Source organism: Poecilia reticulata, chromosome 20, assembly GCF_904066995.2.
Source record: "Poecilia reticulata chromosome 20, P_reticulata-male-v2, whole genome shotgun sequence".
NCBI classification, from domain to species: domain Eukaryota; kingdom Metazoa; phylum Chordata; class Actinopteri; order Cyprinodontiformes; family Poeciliidae; genus Poecilia; species Poecilia reticulata.
In genome coordinates, this window is record NC_088849.1 from 25,534,739 (window position 1) to 25,548,335 (window position 13,597).

General features: G+C 42.3%; 1 protein-coding gene across 1 annotated transcript; it reads left to right on the plus strand.

Annotated features, from left to right (window-relative positions):
* Nucleotides 1–1,027: 1,027 nt before the first annotated feature.
* lipib (lipase, member Ib) lies at nucleotides 1,028–13,522 on the plus strand. Its single transcript, XM_008396873.3, has 11 exons — nucleotides 1,028–1,156; nucleotides 2,669–2,821; nucleotides 6,857–7,242; nucleotides 7,833–7,941; nucleotides 8,334–8,435; nucleotides 8,983–9,072; nucleotides 9,160–9,327; nucleotides 10,028–10,117; nucleotides 10,202–10,310; nucleotides 11,353–11,526; nucleotides 12,273–13,522. The coding sequence occupies exons 2-11, from the start codon at nucleotides 2,770–2,772 to the stop codon at nucleotides 12,355–12,357; spliced, it is 1,365 nt and encodes a 454-aa protein (XP_008395095.2). The 5' UTR covers nucleotides 1,028–1,156; nucleotides 2,669–2,769; the 3' UTR covers nucleotides 12,358–13,522.
* Nucleotides 13,523–13,597: the final 75 nt, after the last annotated feature.

Sequence of the window (13,597 nt, forward strand, 5' to 3'; positions counted from 1 at the left end):
CCATCCATCCATCCATCCATCTGTTCATCCATCTGTTCATCCATCTGTTCATCCATCCATCTGTTCATCCATCCGTCCATCCATCCATCCATCCATCCATCCATCCATCTGTTCATCCATCTGTCCATCCATCCATCCATCCATCCATCCATCCATCCATCCATCCATCCATCATCCATCCATCCATCTGTTCATCCATCTGTCCATCCATCCATCCATCCATCCATCCATCCATCCATCCATCCATCCATCCATCCATCCATCCATCCATCCATCCATCCATCCATCCATCCATCCATCTGTTCATCCATCTGTTCATCCATCCATCCATCCATCCATCCATCCATCCATCCATCCATCCATCTGTCCATCCATCCATCCGTTCATCCATCCATCCATCCATCCATCCATCCATCCATCCATCCATCCATCCATCCATCCATCCACCCACCCATCCATCCATCCATCCATCCATCCATCCATCATCCATCTGTTCATCCGTCCGTCTGTTCATCCATCCATCCATCCATCCATCCATCTGTTCATCCATCCATCTGTTCATCCATCCATCCATCTGTTCATTCATCCATCCATCCATCCATCCATCCATCCATCCATCCATCCATCCATCTGTTCATCCATCTGTTCATCCATCCATCCGTCCATCCATCCATCCGTCCATCCATCCATCCATCCATCCATCCATCCGTCTGTCTCTCCATCTTGTCCTTCATTTATTTTCTCGTTCCTCTTCCTCAGTGTTCATGAACAGAACTGAACCCAGAGAAAGTTCTTCTGTTTTCCAGCTTCATTCTGGGTCACATTCTGCTGCTCTGGGATCCTAAATGTTTTACGGTTTGAAGGGATAAATCGTCTGGATCTCCTCCCAGAGTGGCGACCCCAGGTGACCTCCACCAGCAGCCATCTGGCAGCATCCTGACCAGCTGACCAAACCTCCTCACCTCCACAGGTTCATCACCTGTCCGGGTGGATCTCATAGATCTGGATGTTTCAACCTGATGCTGCATCAGAGGAGAGCAGAGAACAAACTCAACCTGAGGGAGTTCAGAGTCTGATCTATGATCTCATCAGGAAATCCACTTTGACCTGTAAGCAGCCAGGTCAGGTGGCAGGTGAGGGGGCGTGGCTTAGAAAGGTAAGCTCTTTAGTGATCTGAACACTGTGGCCTAACAGTGACCTTTAACCTGTCCACTCAGTAGGGCTGACATCAGGATGCAGAACCGTCTCTACAGCAGACAGAACCAGTAACAATCAGTTCACTGCAAAAACACAAAATCTCACCAAGTCTCTTTAGTCTACTTTCTAATATCTTATTACTCTTAAAATAAACAAAACTAACTTACAAGTAACTTTTCATCAAAACATAGAAGCTTGTTTTCAGTCAGTAACTCCTTAAGAAGACGAGGTCTAAATGGTCATCCCAGTCTCTCTTCTCTGTGCTCGCTATGAAGCCATAGCGATAGCTGGAAAAACTACTACTAACCCTGCACACATCACGAACTCTAACTAACACACTTATAGTCTAAAAAACCCAGTAAAAGCCACAGCATCGCTGCGCCCTGGTCTCTTGCCGTATCCAAACCCCGCACCCTCCACCCCTCATCCTCCCTGCGTGTCTCCGTTCTACCTAGCAACAGACCGTCAGCACATTTTCATTGGTTGTTTCGAAATGTGGTACATTTAGACCCCACAAAATAAGACGGAAATGATTGATCTTATTTCTGGCTTCTTTTTTTTTTTTTAAGTAAATAACCACAAAACCAATATAAAAACAGCACTTTTATAAAGTTTGAAGTCCGTGCTGTCCAACAGAGTTGAAATGAAAACTCCGTTCGTGTTATTACGAAGCCTTATAAATGCGTCACTTGCTTGAACGCTTCACAGCGGGCAGCGACTGCATGATCATGAAATGAGACAAAATCTGAAGTTGGTTGCAGAAACTCTGTCGCTCAGGCTCCACTGTCATTTGCATCCAGCTCTGATTGCAGTGTTACAACGTTCACTCTAACATTACTGACGTTCACTCTAACATTACTGACGTTCACTCTAACCTCGGCTCTCTGTTCGTGGTAAATTACATGTGTTTGTGTTGGATGTGCAGGGAGGGGCGGATGGGTGCGGCGCATCTCTCTGCAGCTATTAATAACCATCACAGCCTTTCTGACAACCCAGATCAGGCTGTTTATCAGACTCCCTTATTAATTTGGTTTGCTCCAATAAACTTAAAATGTATGCTGCAATAAAAACCTCTTACATTTCTTTAATAATAATTTCTAATAACATTTCAAAACAAAGCTGGTCTGGTAGCTGATGTTAAATTAAAAACACAACCATCATCTAAAATATTAATGATCCTGCTTCACATAAAGGTTCTCAATCCTTTGATCACATTTTAATTACTGCACATTTTAATAAAGCTCTGTTTCAGTTGTTATTTCTGCGCTCAGCTCCGACAGCCAGAAATAACCTAAAAATAGTTTTAAGATCCATTAATAGGACAAAATGTGTCAAACAGGTGAAGTAATCAGTTCATGTTTCACCCCACAGTGATTAAGCTCTGATTTCTCCCTCATGTGTAGAAAGTTCTCCCTCGTTCTTCTTCTCCTGGTTTGATAAATCACTCATCTTCCTCCACCTCGTCTTCTAGAAAGCGTTCCCTGCGTGAGGCTCCGCCCCCTTCCCTCCCTCCTGGTCCGTCCAGCCGCCCCATCAGTCTGGGTCCAGACCGTTTCTGTAGCTGAAGGAAAGATGTCGCTCCGCAGCCTGCTGGCTCTGCTGGGACTCCTCATCCTCTGCAAAGGTAAGAAACTCCACCAGCTCCCTGACAGACTTGCTGCAGCTTCCATCCTTCAGGCTGATCTCCCATCGACTCAGCAGGAAAACAACAAACTGCTGATAAAAGTGGAGCATGAAGAAGGAAGGCTTAGCAGGAACAGATTATTCACAGGCGTCTCCATCTGTCAGGAATCAGACGGTCTGTTTGTGTCTGGACCCCTGCTGACCTCTGACCCCAGCCTCATTATTCAACAGGCAGCTGTAATCAGCGGCTGGCGCCATGAAGGTGCAGGTGGTGGCGGGATGAGGCGTTTTTTTATAGCAGCTTGATCCTATTGAGGCCACCGTCTCACTTATATGTGCTACTTGTAGAGCAGGAAACGCCACCTGAGGCTCAGCGGTCCGGAAAACGTTCGTCTCATTTAGAGCAGCAAATAATTCAGTAAACCCAGAGAAGATGGTGCAGCTGTTCACCTGCAGCTGCTGATGGCCGAGGCAGGGAACGAGGGTCACTGAGGACAGCGAGCTGTTCGGACAGGATCCGATTCGCCTGCTCAGATTGGGACTGACGCAACAATCAGTTTAATCATGTTACACCTGAAAGTCAACAAACCGCAGAGCCAAGTGCTCAGTTACCATGGTAACTTGGTTTAGCCATACACGTCAACTACGAATATACACAAGTCAACATTATTTATGGAGAACATGAATAACCCTAACAAAGTGCTTCACAAGACACCAAATACAGTTAGTTATGAGAGTACAATCACTGTTATTATGAGTCAAAAGCAACTCTAAACTGATGGGTTTTAAGTCTGGACTTAAAGGAACTCAGTGTTTCAGCTGCTTTACAGTTTTCTGGAGGTTTGTTCCAGATTTGTGGCGCATAGAAGCTGAATGCTGCTTCTCCATGTTTGGTTCTGGTTCTTGGGATGTAGAGCAGAACCAGAGGACCTGAGAGGTCTGGAAGGTTGGTACAACAGCAGCAGATCTTTAAACCACTCAGTTATTTATAAACTAATAATAGTAGTTTAAAGTATTTTCTCTCAGTGGAAGGACTTTAGAACTGGGTGATGTTTTCTGTCTTCCTGTTTTAGTGAGAACAACAGCAACGTTCTGGATCAGCTGCAGCTGGAGGATGGATTTTTTTAGGCAGACGCTGTTGCAGTAATCAAAGAAAAGATAAACGCATGGATGAGTTTCTCTAGATCTGAGACATCAGTCCTCTGATCCCGGAAACGTTCTTCAGCTGATAGAAGGCCGACTTTGTGACCGCCTTTATGTGACTATGAAGGTTCATAGTCACATAAAGGACCTGAAAGTTCAGGTCAGAGTTCAGCCTGATCTCTAGTTTCCAGCTGTAATAACTGAAGCTGTGTGTTGGCTCTAGGTCTATAGCTCTAGATCTATAACTCTAGATCGCTCCTTTTAGGTCCAACTATAAAAACTTCGTTTTGTTTCTTCTCAGCTGGAGAAACTTTTGGCTCACCCACACATTTATCTGTTCTCAGCATCTGCTATTTCAGTGTTTGATGCATTCATAATGTTCCCAAACTGATTATGTTTTATGCTGATTGCGTGTGACACAAACTGTCAAAAGTGAAAATAATCAACTTTTTACTACAACTTTAACTCTGTAAAACTAGGTTATAAGCAGCCGCCATATTGGATTTTAGGTTTGGTGTGAACACTTCAGGATTTTCTCCAGTTTGTTTGATTTCAACTCAACGGTTGGAAGTTCAAACATCCAGTTATTAAACAAATGCTTCAGTTGGCAACAATTCAAACGGATGAAAAGTTGGAACTCGCACATCGTGATCTAAGTTCCAACATGTCTTATCTTTACTGAAAACATCAAATAAAATTAATTAAAATTCTCCATCCATCCATTTTCTAACACCCTTGTCCCTTAATGGGGTCAGGAGGAGCTGCTGCCTCTCCAGCTGACATTCCGGGTGAGAGGTGGGCTCACCTGGACACGTCACCAGTCTGTCGCAGGGCAACACAACCATGCACACACACACTCACAGCTAGGGGCGATTTGGAGAGGCCAATTAACCTGACACTCATGTTTTTGGACTGTGGGAGGAAACCGGAATCGAACCCAGAACCTTCTTGTTGCAAGGCAACAGCTGTACCAACTGCGCCACTGTGCAGCCCAATTAAAATTCTCATTCCTAGTAAAGAAATATTAAAGTTAAAACCCCAGATGGTTTGGTTTCCTACGCACCAAATGACAGGAATTAAAAAATGTCCAAGTCAGAAAGAAATGAAACTTTGACTCTTCTGCATTTGTATTGGTAAAACAAAACAATAACAAATGGATATTTCTGTTTCAAACACTAAAGAGTCGAATGTTTCACAGAGATTCAGTCAGAATTTCAAATAAACATCTTACTGCAGCAGCCATGTTGGATTTGAGGTCACATAGTTTCAGCCTCTTTAGCTTCATTTGTATTGGTTTATTTTTGTTAAACATTAAACTTAGAACACGGCATTGCAGTTCCCTGGTGTGCAGACAGAGGGCAGCATCAGCATTCAAACACATTTCTCCAGCTTAACTTTTTCTCCTGCTTTTTAACTAAACATGAAGCAGAGACTTCTCCTGCTGTTTTAACCCTTTGGGTGGCTGATCAGCTGTTTCTAATGTAGCTGCTGATATATTTGACATCCTGACATAATACTGTTATTTCCACAATATTTCCTAATATTGTACAGTTTTTTTAATCTCTCTGTGTTTGATTGAAAGTTAAAACCAGCAGACGTTGTTTAATGTTGGCGCCACATTGATCCTCTCAGGAAGAACATTCTGTGGTGATCGGATCAGAGATGCTCAGCGCTGCGATCCGCTGGGACTCCCAGGTTTCCCTGATCACTAAACAGATAACGCCCTGATCCGATTAGCCTGAAAGTAATTCCTCATCTACAGGAAGGCTTTAATATTTGTTTCCTTTGCGGTTTTTATCCAAGTTAGTGTATTTTAAGCTTTAATGCCATCTGAGGCATCCATCCATTTTCTTACACCCTTGTCCCTCAGTGGGGTCAGGAGGTGCTGGTGCCTCTCCAGCTAACGTTCCGGGCGAGAGGCGGGGTCACCTGGACAGGTCGCCAGTCTGTCGCAGGGCAACACAGAGACACACAGGACACACAACCATGCACACACACACCTAGGGGCAATTTGGAGAGGCTAGTTAACCTGACAGTCATGTTTTTGGACTGTGGGAGGAAACTGGAGAACCTGGAGAAAACCCACCATGCACATGCAAACTCCATGCAGAAAGACCGGGAATCGAACCCAGAACCTTCATGCTGCAAGGCAACAGCTCTACCAACTGCTCCACTGTGGAGCCCTCATCTGAGGCATAAAAACAGAAATGTCCTGATTTAAATCTTCTGGGATGACGAAGTGAGATTAGATTAGGAGGCTTCAGATTCTTCAAATAGGCTGAATATTTATCCTGATTATTAAACTGATCCCTCACTGAAACAGCAAAGACTTGATCCCTTTAATCACCGTCTGATCTTTTATCTCTGCACATTATTAACTGGATCCAAGATTCAATAGGAAAAACAATCAATTTAGGACATTTAGGAGGTTGGAAATGTTTTTATTATTACTCAACATACTTCATATGTTTTAATGGGATTTATTTTAAATTCCCACAGTTTAGATCTTTATTATTGTGCACAATCATGCCTTTGTTTCTTCGTTTAAATGTATCATTTTGTATGAAGAAGTTACTGATAGTTAATAAATTAAACTAAAATGTTGGATTTTTATTTTTAAACTTGTTTTAAATTTTTTTTATAAAATTGTGAAAAAAAGACTTGAGTGGTTACATGAAAAATCTGGAGAATGTACCAATTTTTTAAATAAATTGTCAGAATAATCAATAAATTCATCAATTACTAAAATAAATACATATAAATACAAAAAAGTGAATAATATTTTCCAAACAGAGCAACAGGTAGTGGAATTATTCTTCATCTTTTTTTTAGAGCAGACTCAGATGTGGCTCTAATTCTCATTTGACCCCTGACCTCCATGGTGTCCGTCCAGGTGAGTCCGGTAACGAGGAGCCCTGCGATGACTTCACGGACTTGGACCTGTCCCACTGCTTCATGGGGACCAGCCTGTACGTCCGCCTGCTGCTCTACACGCGCTCCAACCCGGACTGCGGCCGTGAGGTCGCCCACCACCGCCTGTCCTCCCAGCCGCTCCTGGACCTGCGGCGCCCCACCGCCTTCGTCATCCACGGCTACCGGCCCACCGGGGCGCCGCCCATCTGGATCAACCACATCGTGCGCCTGCTGGCCGAGCAGGAGGACATGAACGTCATCGTGGTGGACTGGAACCGAGGAGCGGCCAACCTAAATTACTTCACCGCCGTGTCCTACACCAGGGAGGCGGCGCTCAACCTGACGGGCTTCATCAGAACCATGGAGGTGAGACGGGGTCACATTCTGTTAACACAGAGAGCGAGAGGTTCTGGACCGGGATGCTTTCAGCTCAGATTCTGACAAGGAGATCCAGAAAATGTTTTTGCTGTTTTAAACTCTGATAAAAAACAGACAAATCTATAAACATTAGCTTCATTCACACAGCAGGTGAAAACGGCCCAAATCTGACTTTTTCATGGCTGTATGAGTAACGCAAACCAGATATTTTCACCCCAAATAATTTCATCTAATCTGTTTTTCTTCCACATGTGAAACTAAATCAGATTGTTTTCAAAGTGTCTGAACCGTCATGTCACCTTTTATTTCACGTCATTGATGTGAGAGACCTTAATAAATCTGCACTAGAAGAAGCCAGACGCTGTAATCAGGATGTAAACAATATCTGAAAATTATGATTATGCAATCATGAAGCAGTCTGAGTCAGTGAACGCATCACTGTCTTAATGACCCCACATTAAATCACACTGCAGCTGAAGCTTCGCTCCACGAGTTTAATCAGTAGAATAAAACCTGATTTAACCTGATTAGCTCTCTCGCCTGTCAGCTCCTGATGTTGCTTGAACGTATCGCTGCAGGAGGAAGGCGCCCCTCTGAGCTCCATCCATCTCATCGGTGTCAGCCTGGGAGCTCACCTGGCCGGGTTTGTTGGAGCGAACCTGAAGGGAGCGATCGGCCGCATCACAGGTAAAACTGTTAGCATCCAACCAGAGAAGCTAACGGATCAACGACGAGAGGAAAGACTTTTATTCAGTCTGTCCATGAAAATGACCTGCAGTCACAAATACTCAGCATTTATCTGTCTACTTCTGTAGTATTTACAATAATAAACAGTACTTAGCAAAAGTATTTATATGCTTTTCATATTTATTCACGTTACATATTTTAATCTATTTATTGAGATTTTATCTAACAATCCAACACAAAGTTATTTCAAATGAACTTTTCATTTTCGTTACCCCACCTCTTTACTCGGATGCCACTAAATAAAATGTAGTGTGATGACCTCACAGGTCTTCCTTGTCTCATTGGCCTGAAACTCTTCTATAGACTGGCTGACGTCAGTGTGTGTGCTGCAGGTTTGGACCCAGCCGGGCCGATGTTCACCACCGCCACCCCGGAGGAGCGGCTGGACCCGTCGGACGCCATGTTTGTGGACGTTCTGCACACCGACATGAACTGTGAGAATCACACACTGACCTGAACGATTGGTGGAAACGGAGCTGAGGTTTCATTTGTTCCTGACACAAAAACTCCAAAGCTGTTAATCAATCCCATCATTTTGTTTCTAACTGATAAAACCTAGCGCTAAAGTACCCATTCTAATGTTTATAACTATGGCTGCACCGATTGCAGTTTTCTGATTACCGATCTTTGGCCAATTTTGATTTTGGCTAATATTGACTTTTTTTTCTGAAATGTTGCTAAATTTATCAAGAAAATCACTAAGTTGGCAACAGTGAGGTGATTATTATTACCTGTAAACATTCAGACATGACCTGATGGTCAAACTCCTCACTGCAGATCAGAACAGCTGATGATTTTTACACCTTTTCTGAGGTAGATAAGATCAGCTTAACCTGTAAGAACCGCCCGATCACCGATCTCTCAAAGTTAAGGAAATCAGCACCGATAAATCAGCTGGCCGATAAATTGGAGCTCCCTTATATATAAACAGTTTGCATATTAATTGATACCTGAATATTTGATCAGTTTTCCTCCTGGCAGCGTTCGGGCTCCGAGGAGCTCACGGCCACATTGATTTCTATGCCAACGGTGGAATCGACCAACCAGGATGCCCCAAAACCATCTTCTCAGGTAAAACCCTCTGGCTCCGCCCCCACAGGCTCACACAGGTATCATTACCCCTCACCTGCTCGGCTCCTCCTCCTCGTCCTCCTGCAGGTAAATCGTACTTTGTGTGCGACCACCAGCGCTCCGTGTTCCTGTTCCTGTGCGCCCTGAACCGGACCTGCCGGCTCACAGGATACCCCTGCTCCTCCTACAGCCGCTTCCTGGACGGACAGTGTCTGCAGTGTGACGCCTTCAAGCCGGCTTCCTGTCCTGTGCTCGGTACGCGCACACACACACGCGCACACACACACACGCACGCACGCACAAACAGACACAGACACACACGCACACGCGCACGCACGCACACACAGAAAAAACCTCACCTTCTGTCTTAACCAGGGGAGTCCAAAGTGTGGCTCATGGGCCATTTGTGCCTCTTGGAATAATTTTTGTGGCCTCCTGCCTAATGTGTATATTTATGACTTTATTCTCGTACAAGTTTGTTTTCATAATAAGATTTTTATCTCATAATTTTACTAGTTTATTCTCGTCATTTTGTTCTTCTTCTTTTTTTATTTCTAGCATGACCCTAACATGATGTCATAAACATCCAGGGACTTTTTACTCAAATAGAAACTTGTTTAAACTTTATTAATGAAGGGTTTTTGTGGAGAGTTCTCATTTTTGTTGCTGGAAATGGACAAAAACATTTTCCAGACCAAATAAACTGAAAAATAAATTACCCTAAAAGTTAGAAAACTCTTATTAAGCTTTAGCAGAAGGACACTTTTCTTCATGTGTGTTGTTAAAATTAAGAAAAATTCTGAAAAAAACAACATATTTTCCAACTTAATGACAAAAAATAAATCGAAAACAATATCGCTTATATTTTTAGTGTGATTCTCTTGTAGAAATGTAGTTTATTACATTAAATCCCAGGTAAAACTGTTATAATTTGATTCCTGGATTGTGCCTGCAGGCTACAACATCAGCCAGTGGAGAGACAGTCTGGTGAAGATGGGACAGACCAAAGTCTTCTTCAGCACCACGGCCGCCCTGCCCTACCAGAGTGAGTCCTGCTAAGGTTTTCACTCCCCAACCTGGACCTGCAGTAAATACATCCTGTAATACTCTGTGTGTCCTGTGGGGGCAGAGCTGAGCTACAGAGTGGACATGGTGACCTGGAACCAGTACCTGCGCTGGGGGGTCGTCTACATCCGCCTGCACAGCGGCAGGAACTTCACAGAGGCCCGGATAGACCAGTGAGTCCGACTCCTGACTGGTACAACACCAGGCTGGAAAAGTCCTGATCCAGATCGCCTGGTTCTGGTCCGGACTAGTCTGGACCAGAACTTCTTCAGGATTCCTGAAAGTATTTCTAAGGTTTTAGCAGCTGTAACTCAGGTATCTTCAAATATTTGTTGCGAGTGGCAATTCTGTGGGCAGCAAAGGTCTCCAGTAGCAGTCAGTCTCCCAACAGATACATAAAGACCTCTGACTGAAGACAGCTGTTACCCAGCTCTGCTAATCCACCTCATTTGCTCTTGCTGCTCCATTTTTAATCTATATCAGGCCGTTTAAAAGCAAATTTTAAAAATGATACTTGGAATAAGTTGGTATTAAAACTAGCGGCAGGACTTTTGATTAATTACTTGGGTAGATTTCAACACGTTAAAATTTTTAACCCAATTAATCACTTTTTTTTTAACATATAGAAGTCCCGAAGACGGATTAGTTTGTTTCTGGTACACCCATAAATCTGACGTGCAAGTGACATCCGCTAACAGCAGCGATGGAGGCGCGGGTTAATTTCTGCCTCTGAACGATCTGACTGGACACCTAGTCAAGCTAAAATAGCACCTCAATGCTAACATAGCAGCTAATGCTACATGTTAGCATTGGACAAACCAGAGTCACGAATGATCAGAATCAGTGGATTGAAAAATACTTTGAAACGATCTGACGGTTAAAGAACAGATTAAAAACTACGAATATATTTGGTGTTCAGCTCATGTCCAGTTTAGCAGAAAAAAAGAGTTTTTATTCTGAAAATGTTGCTAATTTTATCTATATAAATATGTTTACAGACCCTGCCAATGAACTGTACTAATTTTTAACTGAGTTTCTGATTTAGTTTAGATATCTGCAGTTTTTGTGATTTAGTTTAAATATTTCAGGTTTTTGTGATTTAGTTTAAATATCTGCAGTTTTTGTGATTTAGTTTAAATATTTGCAGTTTTTGTGATTTAGTTTAAATATTTCAGGTTTTTGTGATTTAGTTTAAATATTTCAGGTTTGTGGCAGTAAGCTGCAGCGGCTGGAGCAGTACACCTCCACTCGGCTGCTGGCCCAGTTCGACGAGGATCTGCAGAACGTCCAGAAGATCTCCATGAGGATCAACACCGGGAACATCATCGGCCCTCGCTACAAGATCAGGCTGCTGAGGATTCGCTTCACTCCGCTGGAGCGACCCGACAGGTCAGAGGTCACCACACTCATCATCTAAATTGATGGTTTTAAAACTTTTATGGTTTATTTTTGGACTTGTGGCTCAGTTCTCTCAGTTTCCCTCCTTGTTTCAAACTGTTTTTACATCATTCTGATTGTTTTGTGCCTTAAATTTAAAACCAGTAAATTAACCAATCAGATTTCAACTCCAGTAACAGATAAAAGTACAAGACTCCTCAAATAGATAATCAATAAAACAACAAAGAATGGATTATGATGTTATTTTACAACTTTATTCACGTTTTATCACAATTTTATTTTGGAGTTTTTACAACTATTCTGGCATTAATATGTCTTTATTCTGATATTATTATGACTTTTTCTGGTATTACTAATGAAGTCATATAACTAACAATGTGGTATGAATAAAGTCGCACCATAATATGACTTTATTCTGGTATTATTATATTTTATTCTGGAATTATTGTGACTATTTTCATAACATTATGACTTTGCTCTTGTAATAAACAAATAAATTCTCATCCAGGCCCTAATACTCAGTCATATCCTAAGCTTAGCTTTATTTTTGTTTGGAGAATCAGAAAACATTTAATTAAAATAAACTCTAGAGCTTATGAAAAATAAATTATGCATATAGGACTGAAGGTTATTGATTCAAACTAAGATCTTTGGGGGATCTCTCTAAGTTCTTAATCAGTTCCCGTCTTTGTGTTCGAGAGGAAAACTTTGTTTTTCTGTCGTTTCGCCGCCATCAGGCCGGTGATGTGCCGCTTCGACATCATCATGGAGGAAAACACGGAGGTGGCGTTCAGACCCCTGCCCTGCGACTCTCGCCTCTGACGTTTCCATGGAAACCAACCCGACTGAAACCCGGGTCGGACTCGGCTCTGACTGGTGACCTGCCACCGCTGTCGGTCGCCCCTGGCAACCAGAACCAGGAAGTGGACGGTTGATGCTGAGGACAGATTAGAACCAGAGCTGAAACTCTGGATTATTAATCCAATAGGCTTCAGTTACTCTGTGGCTGCAGAGGCTCGTTTAATAAACAGGTCCGTTATAGACATAGCTGCTAAACAGAGAACTACACATTCATTACTTTAATGCAGTCTGTTCATTGACTGCATGTTACCTTTTAAAGGAGCCTTGATAATTATCTCTGAAGCCGTTTTTTGGCGACTGGCTGCTGTTTTGCTCAGGTATAAACACACAGAAACTTAATAAACTCAGCAAAGAACCAGTTTGAACTGGATCTTTAGTTAGCAGCAGCTCATCACAAAGACAAAAACTATGATTTTTCATGTTATTTTAGGAAAGAAGATCATTTGCAGTTCATTTTTAGCTTGATCCACCCTTACTATTGACCTGCCTGCTGTAAAATCAAACACTCTTCAGTGTGGAAGGAATGGTGTGCATAAACAAATCAAATGAAACACAAAAGCAGCAGGAAGTTTAAACTGTTCATTCACGCAGAGAACTGATGAACGTTTCACTGCTTTTCATTTCATATTTACAGTTTTACATGTTTCCTGTTTGACGTAACAAGGACTTTTTGCCAATTTGATAAAATACCAAAGATGCAGAAATTTATTTTTATAGTGCATTACTTATCTATCTTCACTTTTACAGTCTGAACAGTCTGATCTCATGATCTGCTAAATGTCTTAACTCTTCCTGTCCAGATTATGAGAATATTTGAAGCCATGTTGCTTTTTATTTGTAGAAACTTCAGATCAGCCTCAGGATTGTAAAAACACATTTCGTCTGTCTGTGCCTTTTTTTTCAGCAGCTATGACTATTTTTAATCTGCGGCTCCTTTTAAAGATCCATGTGAAGATGATAACATTTCTCCTGCAGTGATGTGAGAAATCCTACCAGGATGTTATTAGAAGTGAATGTGACACACTGAGCAGCAGATTCTCTTCTGTATGATTCATAGAAAATATCTGCTTTTTTGTGCATTATTTTCACACTGTGTCAAAAAATACAATAAAAACCAATGAATCAATGTCTGATTTGATCTTATTGGTTGAAGAATTAAAGTTGGATGTTTGTATCTAACCACAAAGGTGGCGGATCTTAA